This window comes from Myotis daubentonii, chromosome 13 (assembly GCF_963259705.1).
Source record: "Myotis daubentonii chromosome 13, mMyoDau2.1, whole genome shotgun sequence".
NCBI classification, from domain to species: Eukaryota; Metazoa; Chordata; class Mammalia; order Chiroptera; family Vespertilionidae; genus Myotis; species Myotis daubentonii.
In genome coordinates, this window is record NC_081852.1 from 19551335 (window position 1) to 19577297 (window position 25963).

Here is a 25963-nt window from a genome sequence, read left to right on the forward strand (position 1 = left end):
AGTGAAATGAGTGAGGGGACACAAGGAAAGGGACAAGCAGGCCCCAGAGAGCTAGGAGAAAGAAAGGCTGGAGCTGCAGCACAGAAACAATTTGCCAAGGAACGCCAGCCCTGCTCTCGTTCTGGAGACCATATAAAATGCTATAATGCCAATCTGCTCTACAACATGCTGGACAGGCAATGCCAAGAATGGGTTTCATTAATTGCCCACACTCTCTATCAGTAATAATCACCCTTTTATTCCCCTAACTCCAGGACCGCTCCAGCTCTTATCAGAAGCCTTCAAACATGATCAGATTTCACTTCCCTCCCCCGTTAAGCCTACCCCATTTCCCCCTCCCCCCCAAAACATATTTTGAGTCAGAACAAGAAAACAGACAACAGTAACCATGTAAAAATGAATCTACCTGGAGTGACTGTACATTCAATGAAAAGAGAAGGACAGGGTGAGGAGAGGATTAAACAGCCAGAAATGATTGGGTAAGGTGAGGAAGCAGATGCTGCCTGTGTTCAGGTAAGCATCGATGTATAAATATGGGAGAAGAGGGTAAGTACCCATTCCTATAGCCCAATCCTCAGTCTCCCATATTTTGGCAACCCAGCAAAGGAAAAAACAATTGTTAGCAAAGCTGTAATCAGATCTTTGTGCAGGCTGATGACCTCCAAGATGAGTTTGGTAAAACCAGAAAAAGTAAAGGGAGAATAAGAATCTATAGTCCATAGCAGATGAGAAGTGGCTCACACTTTCCCAAAACAGTAGTCCCTTCCCCTGTAAGAAATGCCAGTATCCCAAACTTATAGCCACAAATGTTTCTCCACAACAAGCTGTAGACAATTCAAACCCAAAGGGGAAGGATTTACTGCTCATCTTTGTCCAGTTCCATCAAATGCCACATGCAGGCTCCTGGAGGAACCAGCAGGACTAACACCAAAGCTTAACATGCCACCTGACCCCGCCCTTAGAGCCTGAGCTTCTACCACCCCATACTTAAGGCACTGCTAACAGGTTGCTACTTCTTCATTACATGGTGACTTGAGGCATGCACATCCTTCTAGTTTATAAAAGCGAGGTCTAGAAGGACTAAGGGGAAAGGATGGAGAGGGATGGACATGGTGGATGAGGTGAAAATGGGTCACAGGCATGCATGGGTGGCACTAACACATGGATGACACGCACACACACACACACCCACCCCCTGCACTTACTGGACTAGGAATGGCATCGGGGTCTATTCTGTGCCTGGTTTTCTGCTGAGGAGGCAGCTCATTGAGTTGCTTTTTAGTGTTTTAATAATAAAGGCAGCAGGGGAATACAGGGAAGGAGACAAAAGAACAAGAAGCAGATGTTACTTCTCTCAACCCTGATGAGTTAGACACGAACAGCTGGAGCCCAGCTCATACTGCTGAAATCAGGCTCTCTCTAGATCAGAAATACCAAGTCTTTCTGTTCCAACACAGAGGCTTTAATGGCTTAGACTATGATGTAGAAAAATAAGGACAAAGACATACAAGAGGCAAGCAGGGGTTTAAAGAGAGGCTGAATGGGATAAATTCTAAGGAAGAAGAGGGATATTCCCTCCAAGCCTCATCTAAGGACTATTCTTATGCTGAAAGAAGCCGCCCTTCACATGCACCAGACTCCCCTTCTCACTGAAGGAGGGGAAAGGAAGGAAGGGCTGCTTAGTCCTTTCAGGTCCCCGCTAGCCAACAAGGTCCCTCACCCTGGTAGTTCCCCAAAGGAAGAGAACAGAATGGAATATGACAATGGCTAAGCATGGTGAGGTAACTGACAGCAAATGTTGCAGACAGCACTATAAAGTGGTCCCCAGCCTCTATTCTGAGTAAAGAAAGGGAGGCCTGAGGATTCTGATGGCTCTAAGGGTGAGATTCACCTTCTTTCTGGAGAAGCAGCTTCCCCAAATTGCCCTTATAAAGGTAGATCACTTTCTCCATCCACACAGCAGCCTAGCAAACAAAAGTACTAAAGGCTTTCTCCTAAAACTTTCCGGATCGGAGCAGGGAGAAAACAGTGAGGCCTTCCTTCTTGTAACATCTAACACCAGATAATTCCCACCAGCTCTACCTATTAAGAAGGCTGCTGTCCTACTAGATCTAAGAGGACAAGACCTGGACATAGCCACTACCCCACAGAAGGGGCAGAGGTTATCATGCTGTGTCCAAATATTGACAGAACGCAGCACTCAAGCCAGATCACTCTGGTCTTCCCTTCCTTTCCTGCCCAGCTATGGAGTAAAAGTGTCACAAAAGACTTCTGGGGCTTCAAGCTGCAGTTCAAAGAGTCAAATATTACATCTAGTTTCTACACTTAGAAGATGAATGAACAAGAAAATAATCAGAAAATACTGGCAACTATCTCATCTAGGTTGAGTCACTTATCTGGCAGCCACAAACTCCTTCCCCAGAACCACATCAGAATCTACTTACAGGGCTCGGGATGGCATCAGGATCCAGGCGCTTAGGAGGCAGTGACTGAGGAGGCCCAGGCTGACTGCCAAAAGCGGGTGCTCCTGGGTAGGGACTTCCATAATTGGGCTGAGGGCCCCGGGCTGGTCCAAAGGAACCTGAGAGACAAGGACACAGATTGATGAACTAAAAATCCCCTCTCTTCTTAAGGCCTCAGGTAAATGACTAGACTCCTATACATGGAGAATTATGAGGCAGAATAATGACCATTCAGAGAAAGACCACACTGTCTGAACTATAAGAATGTCTTATAACCCCTACATCCTAGTAATAATACCCTGAAGCTATCCCTCTAGTTTACCACTTAGCAAGCAAAACTAAAAGCAAACAAACAAACAAAAAACATCTGAATAGCAGAAACCTTTGGCTCCTAAACAGACCTTGGGAAAAACTCACCATTTTGTTGCAGCTGATAGCCTTGCTGCTGGGAGGAGTGCATAGAGGGGGGTGGTCCTGGGGGCCCAGCCATCTGGGTGCCAGGGTGTGGAGCTTGAGGAGGAGGAGGTGAGGATACATGGTTAGGCTGATTCACTGGGGGTCCCCCAAAACTCTGTCCAGGCAGGAGTGGACCAGTCATTGAAGGCATCCGAGGACCCCCTGAAGCTTGGGGTGTGAAGCTGGAGGCCTGCTGTGGGGCAGATCTCTGTGGAGGCTGAGCCCCAGAATGACCCTGGGCCTGGCTAAGGGGCGGAGCCTGGCCTTGAGGACAGGAGCCATACAGACCAGCGTTAGGGAAGCTTCCTGAGGCGGGCGCCAGTGATGTGGGTGGGCCTGAGAAGCAGAAGAGGTAGAATCAGAACCCCCACCATTCTGCCACCGTGTTCAGTAAATCACATGAGGGGCAGGAATGCCTGTCCCAGCTGCTATAGCTCAGAGACACAAGAAAGAAAAGGGATTAACATATACCCCACAGCCTGACGCTTCTAAAAAAAGGGAGAACAGTAACATTCCTGTTGTCACAGCTACTCACCATAGCCCAACCCTGAAGGGGGAGGGGCTGGGGTCACAGAACCACTGATCTGCATTCCAGCCAGCTGAGCAGTCACCTGTGCACTTGTCGGGGGAGGGCCATAGGGCTGAAGCACAGCTGGCTGGCTGACCACAGGGGCCAATGGGGCTGACCCAAATGGCTGAGACCCAGGGAGCCTGTGAAGAGAAAGCAGGCAGTTAAGGACTAGTGGGCTGGGACACCCTTCACAGTTGGCAGGAACATCACATCATGTAGGAAGCTATATTGTTTTACAGTATCTTAATCTCATCCTGGGCTCTTTTATGGCTTCATATTTTTGTATATTTGCAGATAAATTACATTCCTGATGATTTACACTCTGATTATTCATAACAAATCTTGTTTTCCATTAGGTTCACTCCACAAACATATGCCAAGCACCCTCCAGTCAAGTATTATTTACTCTGCTCCTTAGATTATCACTTCCTCTGCCTTAATCCTTTGTAATCAGAAGCCCTGAAGGAGCTGAAAAGGAAAGTGGACAGAAGTATTAACACAACAGATATTTAATAAATGGGGGATCAGCCCAGCCGGCATGGCTCAGTGGTTGAGCATCACCCTATGAACAAGGAGGTCTCAATTCGATTTCTGGTCAGGGCACATGCCAAGGTTGTAGGCTCGATCCTCAGTGTGGAGTGTGCAGGAGGCAGCCGATCGATGATTCTCTCTCATCAATGATGTTTCTATCTCTCTCTTTCCTTCTCCCTTCCTCTCTGAAATCAATAAAAATATTATTTTTAAAAAGAAAATAAATGTGGGATCAAACAAATGAAGTTTGATTGTTTAACTTTTAAACTAAAGTAATTATTAATTTATCCTGGGAAGGGTGTTAGAAAGATAAATAAGATCAGAGAAGCAGGTCAGCTGAGTTTGTAGTCTACCCTATACTAATCATAAAGATGTGCAAACTCCACCAGGAAAGGATTAGAGAAACAGGACATAAACCAGGTAGGCTTCTAGCTGGGTCTATTTAGCAAAGCCTCATTACTTGGATAGTCCCATGGTATCAGGTAGCACATTAAAATATAAATACAGGCCCTGGCCAGTGTGGCACAGTTGGTTGGAGCATTGTCCTGGCATCAATTCCTGGTCAATGCACATCCCCAGGTTGCGGGTTTGATCCCCAGTCAGGGTGCCTATGGGAGACAACTGATCAATGTTTCTTTCTCTCTCCCTTCCTCTCTTTCTAAAATCAATTTTAAAATGTTTTAATATAAATAGAAAATTATTCCAATATCAGTGCATACCAACTAGCAACTTGCACTGGTGTTTTACGGTGTTATTACTACAGAAATCTACAACATAGATTATTATACACAACAAGCCCCTTCTGGGATTTCAAGAATGAATCAAATTCTTCACAACAGTTAATTATATTGAAATTCTGATTTATCCTTCTTCTTTATTTTCTCTCTACTAAATAACTGGTACTTTATTATATTTGGTCAGCTTCTATTAATCCTATAGCTTAACACTTTTCATTCATTTATTCAAGTAGTATCATCTAAGTGTTAGGCTAGTGAACCTTACCTTCTTAAGCTCTTTTTTGGGGGCTTTGCAGTTTTGTCTTCCATAGCACCAAACATACTGTTAGCCCCATGGCAGAAGTTCATAAATCCTTGTCAGAATAATTATGTCCTACAGTCCTCCTCCATTAATATGGATAATACTATCAACTACTCAATGTTATTCTGTCACATGGCCTAGTAATAATAAACCACCATCTGTGTATGTATCTGAATATAGCTTTACAACTTATAAAGCCTTTCTAAGTGCTTTCATGTAATCCTCACAGTAAAATAATGAGGGAGACAGAGCAGATAAAAAACTAAGACACTAAGAGTGTAAGTGGCAGACCAAGCTAAAACTAGAACCCAGATCTGATTCTTAGTCCAAAGTAACTTTACTTTTAAATTGTGAAAAATAACGTACAGAAAACATACATAAAAGACATATGTGCTGTTGAATAATTATGATTCAAACACCAATGTAACCAAAACTAAGTCAAGAAATGGAATATACTAGAACCCAAAGGCCCTCTGTATCTCTCTTCCACCATAGCCCTCTTCCTTATCCCAGAGATAACTACTTTCCTAACTTCTAATAATCATTCCCTTGTCTTTAACAGTTTTGTCAGTTTTTTAAACTTTTGTAAACAGAATCACATCATACATACTCTGGGTTTTGTTCAACCACATGTTTATGAAATTCATCTATGCTGTATTCATCACTAAATGTTATTCCACTAAATAAACAAGCTGTGCAAGATTTACTTAAGCATTTTAATGTAGATGGATATTTGAGTTTGTCAAATTTTTAAAATATATATTTTTTACTGATTTCAGAGAGGCAGGGAGAGGGAGAGAGATAAAAACATCAATGATGAGAGAGAATCATTAATCAGCTGCCTCCTGCACACCCCACCCCAGGGATTGAGCCTGCAACCTGGGCATGTACCCTGACCAGGAATCAAACCATAACCTCCTGGTTCATAGGTCGGTGCTCAACCACTGAGCCACGCCGGCTGGGCCTAATTTTTAGATCTTACAAAGCATGTTGCTATGAATAAACATTACAATTAACTTGTTTACCTGCATGAGTTTTTCTAAGGCATATAACTATGAGTGAAATTACTGGATTTAGGGTGTGCATATCTTCAATTTTAACAGATAAATCCAAATTATTTTCCCAAAGTAGTTGCACTAATTTGCATCTGAACACCAGGGGATAAGAGTTCCTGTTACCCCATATCCTCAGCAATATTTAGTATTGTCAGACTTTTTAATTTTGCCAATCTGATGGGTACATAGGAGAATCCTGTTGTGGTTGTTTTTGTTTGTTTGTTTTTTAATCCTCACCCGAGGATATTTTTCCATTGATTTTTAGAAAGAAGAGAGAGGGAAAGACAGAGAGAAATATCGATGTGAGAGAAACACATAGATTGGTTGCCTTCTGACCAGGGCCCAGGCCAGGGAGGAGCCTGCAACTGAGGTACATGCCCTAGACCTGAATAGAACCCAGGACCCTTCGTTCTGCAGGCCAACACTCTCCACTGAGCCAAACTAGCTACGGCCTGTTGTGCTTTTTTAATTTGTGTGCTGTTTTTTATTTTTGGTGTTTTTTTCTCCATTATTTATGGAGTTGAACAGTGTGGTGTATTTATTTTATTTTTCAATTAGAGTTGACATACAATATTATATTAGTTTCAGGGTATACAACACAGTGATTAGATATTTATATAACTTAGGAGTGATCGTCCTGATTAAATTTAGTACCACACATAGTTATTATAATATTATTGACCATATTCCCTATGCTGTACATACTTTATTTTCTGTGACCTTTATTTCTTTTTAAATTAAATTTATTGGAGTGACATTGGTTACTATGATCATATAGGTTTCAGGTGTGGGTTTCTGTTACAAGATCTGTATGTTACACTGTGTGCCCACCACCTAGTCAAATCTTCTCTCGTCACCATATATTAGGACCACCTCCACCCCCGACCCCCTTCCCTCTGGCAACCACCACACTGCTGTTGAGGTCACAAGTTCCAGTTTTATATCCCCTGTGGTTCTTAGCTTTTTCTGACTATTTCACTTAGCATAATATTGTCAAGGTCCATCCATGTTGTTGCTTATGGCTGAGTAGTATTCCATTGTGTGTATGTACCACATCTTCTTTATCCAGTTCTCTATCCCAGGATACTTTGGTTGTTTCCATCCTGTGATTATTTTTATAACTGGCAATTTGTACTTCTTAATCCCTTTCACCTTTTTCACCCATCCTCCCAACCCCCCATCTGGCGATCATCAATGAACGGTTTTTTAATATGTTCTTTGGCCATTAGTATCTCTTCTTTTGTAAAATACCTATTCTGTTTTTTTGTCTATTATTTTTCAACTGGATTGACTTTTTCTTATTAAGTAGTTCTTTACATAGTCTGGATACTATTTTATGTGTTAGTATCTTTTTTCCATTCTGGAACTTGTCTTTTGAATGTACTTTCCATTCAATGTCTCCCTCTTTCTCTGATCATTCCCATCAGCACAAAACCACACAAACATCTCAAAAAATAGCCAACTATGGTGAAAACAACCCAAATGTCCATCAGGGAATAAATCTATATACAAAATGTGGGTATTATATCCGCACAATAAAATATTACTTGGCCATAAAAAGAAAAGTACTGATACATGCTACAATATAGATAAACATTGAAAACACTATGCTAAATGAAATGTCAGTTACAAAATATCACATAGTATATGATTCCACTCACATGAACGTCCAGAATAGGGAAATTGATAGAGACAGAAAATAATTAATGGTTGCTTAGAGTAGGGGGTGTGGGAAATTGAAGGAATAGTTACATAGGGGTAGCTACTTAGCTAAAGGATATGGTGTTTCTTCTTGAGGTGACAAAATGATCTAAAATTGGCTGATGATGGTTGCACATAACTGTGAATACAGTAAAAACCATTGAACTGTACATTTTAAGGTCACATGGCATGTAAATTATGTCAATGAAGTTGTGTTTTTTAAATCCAATCAAGTAAAATTAGCCTAAAAACTCATATCCCTCTCAAGCTTTTGTGCCTCTTTTTAGCCAAACAATACAAAAGAATTGCTGTCTCTACTTTAATTACTATTTCTCTGTCTCTTTAAGGCTCCTTCTTTCTGGGTTCATTTTTCTTTTTTTCCCTTAGTTTTCTGAACGAGAGTTGTAACTCTCAGTTGTAAAACACTCAGTCTCTGTCTGAAAATCTCTGTATTTGCCCTCTCTCTTAGCTAGGTACATAATTCCATGTTGACAATTATATTTCCTTAATGCTTGCAAGGTACTATCCTATCTGCTCTCCTCTAATAGTCTCTATTTATCCTAATCAATATTGATTTTCCTGACAATCTCTTACAGACTGGGTTGAGGGAGTGTGGTTGTGTTGCATTTGCTTCTGAAAGGTATTCCAATGATATTGCCATTCAAGAATAATTTTTTTAAAAAAAGCTTTGAGATATAATTTTCATACCATCAAATTCACTGCTTTTAAGCATACAATTCAAAATTTTTACTGAGTTTATAGACTTGTGCAACCATCACCGGAATACACCTTTAGAACATTTCCATCACTCCAAAAAGGCCTCTCTGTCCATCTGCAGTCCCAAAACCTTTCCCCCCACTTATCCACAGCCAACCGGGAGAAACAGGATTCTCCCTCAGGCAGTGTGCAGATTTTTTTCTGGTCTCTGTTCACGGAAGGTACAGCTCAGGTCCAGACTTCATAAACAAGGTCTTCATTCAAAACCTCAGCTCAGAAAATCCGAAAGATTCATCCTCCATCCCCAATACCTGCTTAAACTTAAGTCACCAGGTCTCAAGATGATAACTCCCACCCTCCACACAGGCAGCCAGTGTCAGCCCGCCACTCTCATTCTCAGCTCCCACTTGGTGTCTCTAGCACTTGAGGATTTCACTTTCTTTCTCTTAAGCTTGATTATGGACTTGAACATTTTTTGTTTCTATTTCCTTTCTCCTTTCTACAGTTGTCTGTAGTAAACAGCTTTTCAGGTTATATTAATCTACTACCCAGCTGAAAGTCTTTGACCCACTCCAACTAAACCGCTATCTTCATATCTCCACTAAAACTGCATTTGTCAATGACATGGAACCTTGCCAAACCCAATGGGCAATCTCAGCCTGCAAATGACAACAGCTAATTACTCTTGCCTTTCTGAAATTCTGTCTTCATCTAGTTACAGGATGCCACACTCTTCTGGCTAATCTCCTCCCTCACTATACTGCTCTTTCTCAGTATCTTTTGATGGCTCCTCCTCTGACTTTTTAAAATTCAGTATTCAATTCTATTCTTTACTCTCAATGCTCATTTTCTAAGTGATTTCATCTAGTCCCGTGGCTTTAAATAATATCTCTATACTGAAGATCTTCAAATGTGTATCTCCAGTCCTGACATCATTCATGAGCTACAGTTAACATCTCTATTTGGTAGCTAGTAGCTTTTTCTTTCTATTTTTTGGTGTTTTTTTTCTATTTTTTTTTCTTCTATTTTTTTGTTTTGATGCTAAGTTTATTTATTTATTTTTAATTCTCACCTGACGATATTTTTCCATTGTTTTTTAAAGAGAGTGGAAGAGAGAGGGAAAGGCAGAGAGAAATATCAATGTGAGAGAAACACATCAATTGGTTGTCTCCTGCACGTACCCGACCAGGGCCTGGGCCACGGAAGAGCCTGCAACCAGGTATGTGCCTGCAACCTGGATACGTGCCCTTGACTGGAATTGAACCCAGCCGATGTTCTATCCACTGAGCCAAACCAGTTAGGGCGGTAGCTTTTTCTTTTTAAAATCTACTCTGGTCCTAGCTGGTTTGGCTCAGCGGATAGAGCGTCGATCTGCGAACTGAAAGGTTCCAGGTTCGATTCCGGTCAAGGGCACATGCCCGTGTTGTGGGCTCGATCCCCAGTGGGAGACTTGCAGGAGGCACCAATCCATGATTCTCTCTCATCATGGATGTTTCTATCTCTCTCTCTCCCTCTTCCTTCCTCTCTGAAATCAATAAAAATATATTTAAAAAAAAGAAGGCATAAGTAAAAAATCTACTCTGCCATCTTCACTGGAAGTGTCTGAGCTAGTACCTTTCTTAAATCTATAATGTACATAATAAAATCCTTAATATCCCCCCAACAAAAAAAATCTGCTCCTTCTCAAATATTTCTCACCTCAGTAAATAGTACCCAGTTTCTTAAACCAACAAGAGACATCCAGAATTCCTCTTTCTCTGTTAACTCACATCCTACTGACTCTACCTTCAAAATGTATCCCAAATTTGACTATTTCTCATAACTCTATCACTACCATCCTAAACCAAACCAAAAGATCTGCTCTTACCTGAATTACTACAACATCCTAACAGGATTCTCTACTTCTACTCTTGAATCCAGCAAAGTGACCTCTTTTTAAAAAATAAATAGGATATTGATTGTATGGCTGTGATGAGAGATGCTATTTGTTCACTAACACTAACTCCTGAGGAATAGAACATCCCATCATCAGCTGGGGTCATCACTGTGTGGAATAAAGACTGTCTCTTACAGTTCAGATAGCTGGTCACTGGAAGGGAGAGAGGACGTCATGTACAACCTCTAAGGGAGAATGCCCTTCCTCCTCTCTCTCTCTCCCTCCTGCTATCTGGAAGGCAGAAGTAATTGCTAGAGCTTGGAAGACATTTCGGCCTATGGGATGGAAGCCGTGCACTGAGGAAGTGAAACAACAAGATGGAAGGAGCCAAGGTCCTTGACTGTCATGGGGTGACTATACCAGACCTGGTTTGCACTCATATAGACTGTGTTATTACAGACATAAATGTCTATCCTGATTGTTATTTTGAACATTATTATAGCAGTTGAATAAATATCATAATGATAAAAAAAAAATTTTAATTGTTTTATTGCTTAAAGTATTACAAAGGGCATTACATATGTGTCCTTTTAAAAAAAAATTTTTTGAGAATGGGAAAAGCATATGCAATTTTTAAAAAATAATATTTTTAGTAATCACATTTGTGATAGTGTTAGTATTGTTGTACTGAGACTGTGGTGTATAATAAGGAATAAAATAAAAAAGAAATTGGGGCATATTCCAATATTCTAATTCCATCTTCCCATGGCCATAAGAACCAAGATTCCTGGTGTGGAAGAAAAGGGATATAGATATAATAAAGAGGTCAAGTAAAGGCTGTGTAGTCTTCAGTTTGAACTGGAAGTACAAATTTAAAATAATGAGCTATTTTACCTTTAATATGTGTAGATATGTATTTCTTAGCTATGTCCACTGAAAAGGCCTAGAAAATGACCAATCAGGTAGCAATGAACATTTCTAGCACCCAGATTACAATAAAAAATATCATTTCTGCCCTGGCTGGTTTGGCTCAGTGGATAGAGCATCAGCCTGCAGGCTAAAGGGTCCCGGGTTCGATTCCCAGTCAAGGGCACATGCCCAATATGGGCTCCATCCCCAGTAGGGGACATGCAGGATGCGGCCGATCAATGATTCTCTCTCATCATTGATGTTTCAATCTCTCTCCCTCTCCCTTCCTCTTTGAAATCAATAAAAGTATATAATCTCTGCCCTGGCCGATGTGTCTCAGAGGTAGAGCATCAGCCCAAGCACCCTTCCATTCTCTTTAAAAATCAATGGAGCCCTAGCCGATTTGGCTCAGGGGATAGAGAGTCGGCTTGTGGACCAAAGGGTCCTGGGTTTGATTCTGGTCAAGGGCACAGGCCTGGGTTGCAGGCTCAATCCCTAGTGGGGGGCATGCAGGAGGCAGCCAATCAGTGATTCTCTCTCATCATTGATGTTTCTATATCTCACTCACCCTTCCTTTCTGAAATCAATAAAAATATTTAAAAAATAAAAATCAATGGAAAAAAATATCCTTGGATGAGAATTAACAATAACAATAATTTATATTATAACAGAAATTTTATATACTCTAAATAAAGGATTTCTTGGGAAAATGGCTAATTCCTGGTCTGGAGCATAAAATGTATAAGATAAGCTTGGAACATCTTATCATCTTGCAAGATTATTAGGATCATGTCAAAATTGGTCGAAGGTGGGACATTTTCCACTTCAATAATGATAATAATTACAGTGGATTGAAGCCCATCAAATATGTCTAAATCTATAAATTCATAATGATATTAAAAAGAAGAATTGGTCACCTTCAGTAGATAACAAAGGACCAATTCATTTCCTTGTAAACTGGTAAATAAAGGTAAAGAATCAAGCATTTATCCTACATGAATTACACAGCTAGTAACCAAATAACAGATGATAAGAACTGTCTATAATGGTAGTCAAACAAATAAATGAAAAGAAACAAAAGAATTAGAGCATCACCATTCCAACAAATTAATATACAGATGCATTAAGCACCAATAATTGCAAACATCACAAAACGAGAAAAAAACAAGGTATTATGTGGCTCCTTTATAGTCTTGCCCCACACTACCCAAAGGGATCAAACTTGGATCCAGTCACTGTATTCACCTTCCAATTCGCAGGAAATACAGAGGAAAGAGGAACACAGTAAACTGTAACATGAATATACAACCAGGAGAATCCAGACTTTGGGAAACTCTTCAGATCAATTGGCTTGGGTTCTTTTTTTTTTTTTTTAATATATATTTTATTGACTTTTTTCATAGAGAGGAAGGGAGAGGGATAGAGAGCCAGAAACACTGATGAGAGAGAAACATCGATCAGCTGCCTCCTGCACACCCCCCGCTGGGGACCTGCCCGCAACCAAGGCACATGCCCTTGACCGGAATCGAACCTGGGACCCCTCAGTCCACAGGCTGACGCTCTATCCACTGAGCAAAACCGGCCAGGGCTGGCTTGGGTTCTTCAATAATAAACAGTAAGAGAGATAGAGAGGGAACCTATACACTTAAAAGACACATTAAGTTGTTGTTTTTGTTTGTTTGTTTGTTTGTTTGTCTGCACTTAATTTTTGTAAATCCTCACCTGAGGACATATATTTTAGAGAGAGTGGAAGGGAGGGGAGGAGGGAGGGAGGGAGGGAGGAAGAGATGGAGAGTGAGAGAGGAACATCAATGTGAGAGAGACATATCAATTGGTTGCCTTCCAAAGGAATCAAACCCACAACTCTTCGGTGCCCAGGCTACGCTCTAACCACTTAGAGACACTGGCCAGGGCTTGTTTTTGTTTTTAATAGGCAAAACTAAACTGTGGTATCTAAGGAATGTACCTTAAGTGTAAACTATTTTTAAAAACACAAAAAATGGTTACCATAAAAGTTAGGATAATTGTTACTTATCGGGGGAGGGAGAGCTATGATTTAATTGGGCACATGAAATGGGCTTTTGGGGTACGTGGCAGAGTTCTATTTCTTGATCTGGGCTGTAGTTACAAGGGGGTTCACTTTATAATTTATTAAGCCATATATTTGTCTTGAATGTTTGTTGTATGTGTTTTATATCACAACGAAAATATCCATTGCATAAATAAACAAATGGGAACATTACTCCCAGCTTAAAACTCTCCAATGGCTTCTCACAGCAACTAAAATCACATTTAAACTTCTTCATATGTCTTACAAAGCAGAGTATAATACGGTTCCTGCCTATGTTCCTACTTTATCTCCTCCCCTCTCCACTGAGACCTTCACTGCTAGCCACGTTGGCCTTCTTGCTCTTCCCACATTCTTCCAGACCTTGGGAGCGAGCGCTCCCTCATCATTTCACTAAGGTTTCAAATATCACTTCAGGGAGGCTTTTCCTTGACCAATGTATTTAAAACAGCGTCCTACCTCCTCACCAGTCATTCTCTGTATCCTTACTCTGTTTTATTTCTCATTTATATTTGTCTACTTGTTATCCTGTGTATTCCACTAAATTGTAAGCTCCATGAGGGCAGAGACTTGTTCTGTTCCGTTTACTGCTTTATCTCCAACTTCTAGAATAATGTCTGACACATAATGGTATAAAATGTTTTTTGAGTGGATGAATGAATGAATGAATTCCCTATACTGCTTCCAGAGTATTCTAACACATAGGGTTGGGAGAGCTTCTCAGGATCTTTCTCCAGGCTTGCATTCAATGTGAAAAATATACATTCTAGACACCCAATAAAAATGTCAGAAGGTGACTCTTCCATTACTACACACTCTACCCACAGTTAAACAGATCATGCACCACCAAAGTTTTCATCACTCATGTGATTTCCTTTTTTTCTTAATATATTTTATTGATTTTTACAGAGAGGAAGGGAGAGGGATACAGAGTTAGAAACATCGATGAGAGAGAAACATCGATCAGCTGCCTCCTGCATACCCTCACTGGGGATGTGCCCGCAACCAAGGTACATGCCTTGACCGGAATCGAACCTGGGACCCTTCAGTCCGCAGGCCAACGCTCTATCCACTGAGCCAAACTGGTTAGGTCTGATTTCCTTTTTTTTTTAATGATTATAATAACAACATATTGGCCTTAATGAATAATGAAAGCTTTCAAAGAATTACATATATGGCTTTGAGTATCATTTCTTTCATAATTGGTCACACCTGAACTTAGCCAATAAGTCCTATTAAGTACCTGATCTAAAGGAAAGAGGGAAGTCAGAGGAGACAAATAATCCTGAGGTCCCTTCTTCCTGTTCCTCCCTTAGGGTAGGCTTAGTAGGATCTAAATAATTATTGAAGATATATGCCTAGTCAGGAAAAAAATTCAGGTTCAAAGAAAGAGAAAGAATGTGTAAAAGAATAGGTCAATAATCCACAGAGTGGACAGCAGCAGCACCTGTAACCTGGAAAAAGAAAAACAAAATACAAAAAGGAGGCAGAAAGAGAAAAGGCTATCTAAAAGAAAGGCAGAGAAAAAAACCAAGATGGCGGCATAGGTAAACACCGGAGTTAGCTGCCTCGAACAACCACTTCACAAATACAAGTAAAAGACGGAACGGACATCACCCAGAACCACGGGAAAGCTGGCTGAGGGGAAATTCTTCAACTAGAAGGAAAGAGAACAGCATACAAGACTCAGAGGAGGTGCAGTGCAGAAAATACAAAGGTGCGGAGGTGTGTGCGGAGCAGGCTGGTAGCTGAGGGCGCGGTTGTCCATTTCAATAGGGAGGGAGTCTCAGATTCTGAGCTCCAGTTCTGGGCGAGTCTCTAGGGACCCAGACTTAAACAGGAGAATCGGGACTGTCTGGCATCGGTCGGAACGCAAGGGCAGCTTTCTCTCCGAGGTTTGCAGCGGTTGCTGGGACTCAGAGAGGCAGAGCCTCTGGGGACGGGACTGAGAGCAGCCATAACTGCTCACTCCAGCCTGCCCAGTTTGATCCCGTGCAACCGACCCCGTCCAAGCCCTGTGCAGAGCCATTTGCAGGATAGCCTCAGGCAAAGGCTAGATTAGCACCTCCCTAGAGGACAGAAGCTTTCCCACTGCAGACACAGCTGATTCTCACAGCCAGTTGGCCTGAAGGTCAAATCCCCCCAGTATTAACTACAACAATCAAGGCTTAACTACAACAAGACTGCGAACAAAGACACTAGGGGGTGCACCAAGAAAGCATAAAAAATGCGGAGACAAAGAAACAGGACAAAACTGTCAATGGAGGATATTGAGTTCAGAACCACACTTTTAAGGTCTCTCAAGAACTGTCTAGAAGCCGCCGATAAAGTTACTGAGATCCTCAAGAAATCTAATGAGACCCTCGATGATGTGGTAAAGAACCAACTAGAAATTAAACATACACTGACTGAAATAAAGAATATTATACAGACACCCAACAGCAGACCAGAGGAGTGCAAGAATCAAGTCAAAGAATTGAAATGTGAAGAAGCAAAAAACACCCAACTGGAAAAGCAAAATGAAAAAAGAATCCGAAAATACGAAGATAGTGTAAGGAGCCTCTGGGACAGCTTCAAGCGTACCAACATCAGAATTATAGGGGTGCCAGAAGATGAGAGAGAGCAAGATATTGAAAACCTATTTGAAGAAATAATGGATATCTGGAGAACCAAGATGGCGGCATAGGTTAACGCCGGAGTTTGCTGCTTTGAACAACTACTTCAAAAGTCAAACTAAAAGACGGAAGGGACATCACCCAGAACCACAGGAACGCTGGCTGAGTGGAAGTCCTACAACTAGGAGGAAAGAGAAACGCATACGGACACTCAGAGGAGGCGCAGTGCTGAAGTCAAATTCTGAGGTGCGGAGTGCACGGAGCGGGCTGGCGGCGGAGGGTACGGTTGTTGTTTTCAATCGGGAGGGAGTCGCAGACTCTGAGCTCCAGATACAGGCGAGTCTTTAGGGACCCAGACCAAACGGGAGAAGCGGGACTGTCTGGCTTCGGTCAGAGCGAGTGCAGCTTTCTCTCCCAGCTTTGCAGCGGGTGCTGGGACTCAGAGAGGCAGAGCCCCTGGGGACAGGACTGAGAGCCGCCATAACTGCTCTCTCCGGCCCACGCTGTTGATCCTGTTCGACCCACCCTACCCAAGCCCTGCACAGAGGCATTTGCCGGATAGCCTCAGGCAAAGGCTAGATTAGCACCTCCCTAGAGGACAGAAGTTCTCTCACTGCTGACACAGCTGATTCTCATAGCCACTTGGCCTGGAGGTCAAACCCTCCCTGGGATTAGCTACAACAATCAAGGTTTAACTATAAGACTGCGAACAAAGACCACTAGGGGGTACACCAAGGAAGCATAACAAAATGCGGAGACAAAGAAACAGGACAAAATTGTCAAAGGAAGATATAGAGTTCAGAACCACACTTTTAAGGTCTCTCAAGAACTGTTTAGAAGCCGCCGATAAACTTAATGAGATCTACAAGAAAACTAATGAGACCCTCGATGCTATATTGGGGAACCAACTAGAAATTAAGCATACACGGACTGAAATAACAAATATTATACAGACTCCTGACAGCAGACCAGAGGAGCGCAAGAATCAAGTCAATGATTTGAAATGCGAGGAAGCAAAAAACACCCAACGGGAAAAGCAAAATGAAAAAAGAATCCAAAAATGCGAGGACAGTGTAAGGAGCCTCTGGGACAGCTTCAAGCGTACCAACATCAGAATTATAGGGGTGCCAGAAGATGAGAGAGACCAAGATATTGAAAACCTATTTGAAGAAATAATGACAGAAAACTTCCCCCACCTGGTGAAAGAAATGGACTTACAGGTCCAAGAAGCGCGGAGAACCCCAAACAAAAGGAATCCAAAGAGGACCACACCAAGACACATCATAATTAAAATGCCAAGAGCAAAAGACAAAGAGAGAATTTTAAAAGCAGCAAGAGAAAGAAACCGAGTTACCTACAAGGGAATACCCATACGACTGTCAGCTGATTTCTCAACAGAAACTTTGCAGGCCAGAAGGGAATGGCAAGAAATATTCAAAGTGATGAATACCAAGAACCTACAACCAAGATTACTTTATCCAGCAAAGCTATCATTCAGAATTGAAGGTCAGATAAAGAGCTTCACAGATAAGGAAAAGCTAAAGGAGTTCATCATCACCAAACCAGGATTATATGAAATGCTGAAAGGTATCCTTTAAGAAGAGGAAGAGGAAGAAAAAGGTAAAGATACAAATCATGAACAACAAATATGCATCTATCAACAAGTGAAACTAAGAATCAAGTGAATAAATAATCTGATGAACAGAATGAACTGGTGATTATAATAGAATCAGGGACATAGAAAGGGAATGGACTGACTATTCTTGGGGGGGAAAGGGGTGTGGGAGATTCGAGAAGAGACTGGACAAAAATCGTGCACCTATGGATGAGGATAGTGGGTGGGGAGTGAGGGCGGAGGGTGGGGCGGGAACTGGGAGGAGGGGAGTTATGGGGGGGAAAAAAGAGGAACAAATGTAATAATCTGAACAATAAAGATTTAATTTAAAAAAAAAAAAAGAAAAGAAATAATGACAGAAAACTTCCCCCACCTGGTGAAAGAAATAGACTTACAGGTCCAAGAAGCGCGGAGAACCCCAAACAAAAGGAATCCAAAGAGGACCACACCAAGACACATCATAATTAAAATGCCAAGAGCAAAAGACAAAGAGAGAATCTTAAAAGCAGCAAGAGAAAGAAAGTCAGTTACCTACAAGGGAATACCCATACGACTGTCAGCTTATTTCTCAACAGAAACTTTGCAGGCCAGAAGGGAGTGGCAAGAAATATTCAAAGTGATGAATGCCAAGAACCTACAACCAAGATTACTTTATCCAGCAAAGCTATCATTTAGAATTGAAGGTCAGATAAAGAGCTTCACAGATAAGGAAAAGCTAAAGGAGTTCATCACCACCAAACCAGGATTATATGAAATGCTGAAAGGTATCCTTTAAGAAGAGGAAGAAGAAAAAGGTAAAGATACTAATTATGAACAACAAATATGCATCTATCAACAAGTGAATCTAAGAATCAAGTGAATAAATAATCTGATGAACAGAATGAACTGGTGATTATAATAGAATCAGGGACATAGAAAGGGAATGGACTCACTATTCTTGGTGGGGAAAGGGGTGTGGGAGATGCAGGAAGAGACTGGACAAAAATTGTGCACCTAGGGATGAGGACAGTGGGGGGGTAAGGGCAGAGGGTGGGGTGGGAACTGGGTGGAGGGGAGCTATGAGGGGAAAAAAAGAGGAACAAATGTAATAATCTGAACAATAAAGATTTACTAAAAAGAAAAAAAAAGAAAGGCAAAGAGAGGGATTATACAAAAAATAAAACAAAAACAAACCTCAAACCTCATAAACACAGACAACAGTATGGTGATTACCAGAGGGGCAGGGGAGTGGTGATAAGTAGAAGAGAGTATAAGGGGGATAAATGGTGATGGAAGGAGACTTCACCTGGGGTAAAACACACAATACAATATACAGATGATGCATTACAGAATTGTACACCTGAAATCTATATAACTTTATTAACCAATGTCACCCCAATAAATTCAATTTAAAAATAAAAAATATTATGTTAAATTCACAGAGGAAAGAAGGTGAAAAAGTAAATAAACAAACATATAAATAAATAAATAAATAAAAGACAAAGAAAAGGAAATGGGCCCTCAGACATTCCTAAGCCTTCCAGTTTCATCATCAGACCAATTTAGGTTGACCTGAGTACATACCTCTGCATTTGAACAGTGGAGCTAGGCCCATTCTGTACATCTCCTTGGCCAAACTGGCCATATGCTCCCTGGCCACAAGGGACCTGTGCTGTCGAGGCTGGAGGCACCCCTGAAGAAGGTGGGGCTCTTGACACACCTGAGGGTAAAGGACAGAAACTAAGTGATTGGGAAATAATGTCTCCTCTATCCTGAGCAAGGAATGCAAAGCAAGGATCAATAAGCACAGACCTTCACTGGCCCAATACCACAGCTTTGTAATTAAAAGGACACCGTCAATATGCAAATCTAACTACAGCAGATTCTGAACACTGATGCCCAATCAGAGAGCCTCCACTCTCCTAGACCCATACATTACAAGTGAAGCTGTAGCCAGAGCTACAGGAATGTAGGGCCTTCCTATGATCACCATATACTTACTCTCACGCAATCAATCCAGGACAGCCTAAAGTTCTCACCCTAGAATAAAGGTTAATTATTTTAAGGAAAAAGATCACACTTCAGAAACTAGAAACTTGGAACATATATGAGAAAGGTAGCACAGAAAATGACCAAGTAATACACTGAGCTAAGTTGTAAGGAAAGGCACCTCTTAGGGAAAATAGTCTGCCAACCTCCTTTCATATATTCTACTTATCCCAACCATATTCTCTTCATCCTCTTCTAAGTGTTCACTCTCCCAATAGCACATGGCTCAGAAAAGTGTTCCCATAGGTTGGAGCCTTTGTTTCCACTCAATAGTTCAGTCAGAACAGCTGGCTTGCCCTCCCATCAGTGGTGCCACCTATGTCTTCACAAAAGCTGGACTCCATCCTTTCTGCTCATCAGAGCTGCCATCAAAGCTCCTTCTACTAGCCCCAACCATCCTTCCCACCTGAAACGCAGGGAGAAAGCAATTAGTTACCTGGCACATCATTTTGAAAATGATGCTGACCCCTGTTCAAACATTTGTTTTTCTTTTGCTCTGCCCTCAGCAGAGATTAGACACTACAGAACCTGCCTACAGGAACATGATTAATCTGAACCTGCTCACTAGCCATCACAGAACCAGATAAGTTCTCCTCTCAATAATAAAGCTTCCTCTTGAGGCAATGCCAAACTCCATCTTGATAAGCCAGGACTTGACAGACTGAGGTGGACTCTGTCCAGCCAAAGTTCCAACCCAGAGTAAACCTCTTCCAGAAACCTGAGACCTAATCTCATTTCATGATTTTTTTTTTCAAAGTTATAATTTAAATGATAATACTTCTTTCCCCACATCTCACCTATGCCTCCTTCATGGGATTTACTTTCTTAAAAAGCATAAAGCATTGACATACCCTAAGTCCTCAACTAGTCTAACCAAAGATATGCTGCTCAATGAGTCCTTAAGGATAATCTGTAGAGTATTAGCTACTCTTCTTAAAAAAAAAAAAGTAAAAGCCAAGCACTGATTTTAAGGTAGCATCAGATAAAGTCTTCTCTTATTGTCCTGATATTACTGAGCCTCTAAAAATCAGAGGAAACTCAAGCAAAGGAAAAGGACTATCAGTAGAAAGATATGAGAGACACCAAAACTCAGGCAAACACCACACTTTTCATCCACAAACTAGCTCCCCATGTCCCAAAGTCATTAATTGATAGGACAGTCTGTCCAATGAGAGGCATTATCAATACACATGAGGAATGCCAAGCCAGAGTGGCTCAGTTGATTGAGCATCAGCTTGTGTATCAAAAGGTTGCCAGTTCAATTCCCGGTCGGGGCACATAACCTGGGTTGTGGGCTCTATCCCCGGTTGAGGCCAGTACAGAAGGCAACTAATCAATCAATCTCTCTCTCTCTCTCTCTCTCTCTCTCTCTTTCTCTCTCGCTCTCCCTCCTTCCCTCTCTCCCTCCCTCCCTCCTTCCCTTCCTGTCCCTTGCTCTCTCTCCTCTCTCTCTAAGCATGTCCTTGGATGAGAATTAAATATATATATATAGCAAAGCATAAAGCATTTAGCATAGCATGGTATATGGAACAAGTAATTCCAGGAAGACTTTAGGTCAACAGGAAATAGTCAACCCTGGTCATAGGCTCTGAAGGAGCTGTAACCACAACCCTTCCTTCCATCTGCAAACAATGTAGCCAGGTGAGGCTGCACAGGTGACACCCATAGGAAATGAACTGCAGGTGACACCCATAGGAAATGAACTGCCATTGAACATGGAAGATGTGCTCCCTTAGATGTCTTAAGGCAGAAACACAGTTACGTTCTGTAAAAACAGGGAAGGGCAGACTCCCCAGGGAGGGGCTCTCAGCGGCCAAGAGCCAGATTCATGTTCCTCAATCCGTCACCCCAACTCTCTAGACCATTTTGGCAGGGCAAGACAACCCACCCTCGGAAACATACCTGGAGGAGGTGTTTGCTGGTAGCCGGGTACTGGCCCATTGTAGACTCCATACGTGTTGGGAGGGGCTGTGGATCCTGGTTGCCCACCATAGCTGGATTGATGATACCCTGGGTAGACAGGCTGGGGCTGCCCATACGGCGGCACAGGTGGAGCTGACTGGTTGACATTCATTATGAGAGCATCCCCAACTTGGTCTCACCTATAAGATAAGAGAGAAGAGAGAAATTAGTCTTAATCAACTCTCTAAAAAGAGAGCAACTATACAGGGTGGGAAGTAGACAGAAAAAAAGGACTGACCTTATCAGGCAGTGATCAGCCTAATCATTCCCACACTCCACAGGATCTTTGTAATTTTCTGCCCCAACCAGTAGCCAGATTACTCCCCAAAGTAAGGATTTTGTTACTCTGAATCCCATGCTGTGTCACTGCCAAGAGGGTGTAAGTTTCAACTGCAGAGAGGTCCCCTGGAATGGAGCTGCAGCCCCCACTCCCCAGTGGTATGATTTCTAGACACACAAGGAGTCCTGCCACTGATGAACTACTGTGATATTACAGGTAAATGAAACAATGTTCTCACTTTCCATTCATTCACTCTCGCATCCATTCATTCAACAAACACTGGATACAGTCCAGTGTGCTAATCATTTTAATCACTCAGGCTACATATCTAGCAAATCAAGAAAATTCCCTCCCCCTCGAAAGGCAAATTTAAGAGCGACTGATTAGAGAAATGACATTCTTTGACTAAACTACAATAATCTAAATGCTACTCCATCTCCAATCTTCCCCTCAAAAGAGTGTATGTACCTTAGAACTGAAGCATTAGAAGCATTAGAATAACTAACTGTAAAGGCCACCCGAAAACTCTAGCAGGTTAGCACTGTGTGCAGGCCAGGCACAAAAAAACTTCCAAGGAAACAGTTCAAGAATCAGCAGCAAAGTAAACTTTCATGGGGGAAAAAAAAAAAAAGATCATTCACCTTATCCACCAAGCAGAGGGACTATGAGTATCCAAATCCCAATGCACTCCAACTCTCCTGTGTCTGCTCGTTTCATATGCTTGTCATGATTCTAGGCCACCACCAAATTCTTACAATCTTGCCCAGCAACAGAGGAATGAATCGGAGGCCCTTTGCCGGGTCCTTCCAAGAACAGGACTATCCGACCACATCTACTCTGAACGGCCTCATCACTCCCACTATCCTACCGACAGACGGGCCCCGGAGCAGGAGAGCTCACAGCTGCTGCAGCGGAACCAGGGGCCTCTTCCCTTTGCTAGGAAGGGTCATCCTGACTCCGGAAAAGCGGAGATGCCCCTGGCTTTAAGCTCAGAGCCACCTCAGGCGCTGTTCTTCCAAATCCTAAGCCGTACACAGGTCACAACACTAAGCTTGACAGATATTCCCCTCCCCTCATCTCCCTAAAGTCGGTGTGGGGTTGGGGTGGGAGGACAGGAGCTTCTTCTCCAAGAAATAATTCCCTCAAACACACCCAAGACTTTGGAGCAGGCTCAAGTCTCCACGCCATTCTGGGTGGACGGTCGCAGGGTGACAACCCAGGGGGCGGGACAAGCTTCCTAGAACTCGGGAAGCAGTCGGGCTGCGGAGGCTGGGGGCGCCGGGATCACGCCCGAGGAGCCAGGGCAGCTTCTCGGGCCGCGACGAGAGAGGGCTGATGCACTAAGCATGGGGACCGAGCGTCCTGCGCCCTTCGATAGGCTCGGGGCAGGAAGCGGGAGCCGGAATCAGGGCCGGGAGGAGAGAAGGGAGGGTCGGGTCTAAGACTGATCCTGGATTGCGGATGCGCGAGGTGAGGGTCTCTCACCCGGCCCCGCCGCTGGGCTCCTCCCTTCCCTTTCAGCCTGAACCCCGATCTGGCCAGTGGCACCCCGGCCTCTCCGCTTCTTTCCTACCCACCAACCTCCCGATGCCACTCCTCACCCGGCTCCAGATCCAGGCTCGACTTCGTTCGTAACGTCAAGGCTCCCAGGCTCCACTTCCGGTTCCGAGGGGGCTGTCTTGTCGGCCCCGGAAGTTCCGCCCACACGCTCCAGGGCCCGTCCCCTCCTTCTGCCACGTCTACAGTGGGCACGCGCCCAGGAACCCGGATGCCGCGCATGCGTCACTTTCTTTTCCCATCAGAGCCGCCTCTTGGGAGGTTCCGCAGATTCTTATACATTTGCGCTTTTTTTTTTTTTTTTTTTTTTTTTTTAATCCACCCAGATGTCCCGGTCGCTTTATGGTCTCACCAGCTGAGACGCTATTGGGAAGACTAGGTCGAACTATCTTCAGTAACAACCCTCAATCGCCTATGACATGTTAGTGATCTCTGACCTAGAGTCCCGTAGCCACTTCCTGCTGACCTTTGACCCCATTGATTTCCGCGTTCCATGTTGTTCTCACCCATGACCTTTGCTGGACTTAACGTGTTCGAGTTCTGGCTCTGCAATTCGCTATCTTGGGCAACTTAATCCCCGCCTCAGTTTCTTTCATCTGTAAAGTGGAGAGGATATTAAATGCCCTTCTAAGAGCTTGTGCCCTTCTTATAGTCCCGTAGATTGCCTGGCACCATAGTGAGCACCAGTGAAAGTTACCCACTTTTATTCAGCTCCTTGGTTTAGATGCAGAGCTATGTGAAAGGGAGATGGTCTCTGCTCTCAGAATGCCCCCAGCATATGAAAGAGCTACAGTTTCTAGAGTAATTGTTACCTCTAAAGAGTAACACTAATTGTAGCTAATATTTGTACAATTTTTAAAAATATACATGACCTCATTTAACCCTTTCAATCATATTTATTCATTTAATAATTGTCCTTGAGCACTGCTGTGTGCCAAGCCATGTTCTTGGTTCTGGGAACACAGTAATGCACAAAAATTCTTCTCTCATATTGTTGACGGTAAATATTAGTTATTCTGAGGCACAGAGTGGTTCATACATTGAAAAAATTACACTTGTAGTCTGTGCTGGAAGCTGAATTGGTCATGAGCATGCTTTATTTAGTAAATGAGCAGATTGTTCTTGTCCTCAGAAGTTTACAGTCCAGGTCAGGGGTTCTCAAAGTGTGATCCTGGATCAACAATGTACGTGTCACCTGAGAACCTGTTAGAAATACAAATCTCAGAACCACCCCAAATACATTGAATCAGAAATTCTGGAGGTGGGCTCAGCAAGCTATGGTTTCACAGGCCCTCCTGACGATTCCTTTCATACACTGAAGATTGAGACCTGTTAGTCTAGGACTTGTCTAGGTCAAATAATATTTTCATATATTCATATATATTTACATTGATAAATTATTTCCTTATACAATCATCTAATTCTATATGCTATCTTATTTTAAGGAACTAGTAGCTTTAAGAGTTTTCCAGGTGATTCCCATGCACATTGAGGATTGCATGAAAGCCACAATGTATGGCACAATGACTTACATGTAGCTAACACTTAATAAATGTTTAAATAGCGAATGAATGGATATTTAGATACTCTTCCTACTGATGAGGTCAAGTAACTGTCCAAGGTCACTCAGCTAATAAATGATGGAACGAGAATCCAAGTCCAGGGCTGATTCTGTATCCCAGGTGTTTTCTATGACTACATACAACAAGGCAAACAGCATTTGGCACACTAGCAGAACAGCTATTCCAGGAAATCCTTTAGCTTTTGATAATTACAGCACCATAATGTTATGTTTTATAACAGAGCTCTCTTAACATAGGACACATTCGTGTAATGGAAACCTAAAAATAAGTAGGGATTTTATTATTGACACTAGAGGCCCAGTGCACAAAAATTTGTGCGCTTGGGGGCGGGGGGGCGTCCCTCAGCCCGGCCTGTGCCCTCTCGCAGTCTGGGACCCCTCGGGGGATGGCCACCTGCTGGCTTAGGCCCGCTCCCCGGGGGATCGGGCCTAAGCTGGCAGTCAGACATCCCTCTGGCAGCCCAGAGCCCTCAGGGGATGTCTACTTGCCAGTGGGGAGCAGGCCTAAGCTGCAGTCGGACATCCTTAGCACTGCTGAGGAGGCAGGAGAGGCTCCCGCCACCACCGCTGTGCTGGCAGCCATCAGCCTGGCTTGTGGCTGAGCAGAGCTCCCCCTGTGGGAGCACACTGACCACCAAGGGGCAGCTCCTGCATTGAGCGTCTGCCCCTTGGTGGTCAGTGTGTGTCATAGTGACCAGTCATTCCCAGTGGTTCTGCTGTTAGGATCAATTTGCATATTATCTAGTCCTTTTATTATATAGGACTAGAGGCCTGTTGCACAAAAAGATTCATGCAATAGGCTTTCCCTTCCCTTGGCTGCTGGCACTAGTTTCCCTCCAGCACCCGGGACCCAGGCCTTCGCTCCAGCTGGAGCCACCTTCAAGCCTTCGCTGCTCCGCCTGGCCACCCCAGGTCGGGTTGCACACGGGATGCCCGCCAC

The 25963-nt window shown here is 42.9% G+C and overlaps 1 protein-coding gene and 1 long non-coding RNA gene across 6 annotated transcripts in view; both read right to left on the bottom strand.

Moving 5' to 3' along the window:
• The window catches only part of SEC24C (SEC24 homolog C, COPII coat complex component), a 31812-nt gene extending 8180 nt beyond the window's left edge, over window positions 1–23632 (bottom strand). For 2 of the 5 annotated variants that reach the window (XM_059662344.1, XM_059662341.1), the window contains exons 1-7: window positions 23486–23632; window positions 21545–21744; window positions 19178–19313; window positions 3454–3629; window positions 2880–3254; window positions 2445–2581; window positions 1206–1274 (exon numbers count right to left, since the gene is read on the bottom strand). In XM_059662344.1, the coding sequence (XP_059518327.1) occupies window positions 1206–1274; window positions 2445–2581; window positions 2880–3254; window positions 3454–3629; window positions 19178–19313; window positions 21545–21716 (1065 nt within the window). In that variant the 5' untranslated portion in view covers window positions 21717–21744; window positions 23486–23632. Of the gene's footprint in view, window positions 1–1205; window positions 1275–2444; window positions 2582–2879; window positions 3255–3453; window positions 3630–19177; window positions 19314–21544; window positions 21745–21842; window positions 21973–22525; window positions 22919–23485 lie in introns of those variants that run through there. The other 3 variants (XM_059662342.1, XM_059662343.1, XM_059662346.1) reach the window with 3 other exon arrangements.
• Window positions 8256–14901, bottom strand: LOC132214818 (uncharacterized). The gene is made up of 2 exons (XR_009448355.1): window positions 13615–14901; window positions 8256–8622 (listed from the first exon to the last, which is right to left on the bottom strand). It is a non-coding gene; the product is annotated as an uncharacterized LOC132214818 (long non-coding RNA).
• Window positions 23633–25963: the final 2331 nt, after the last annotated feature.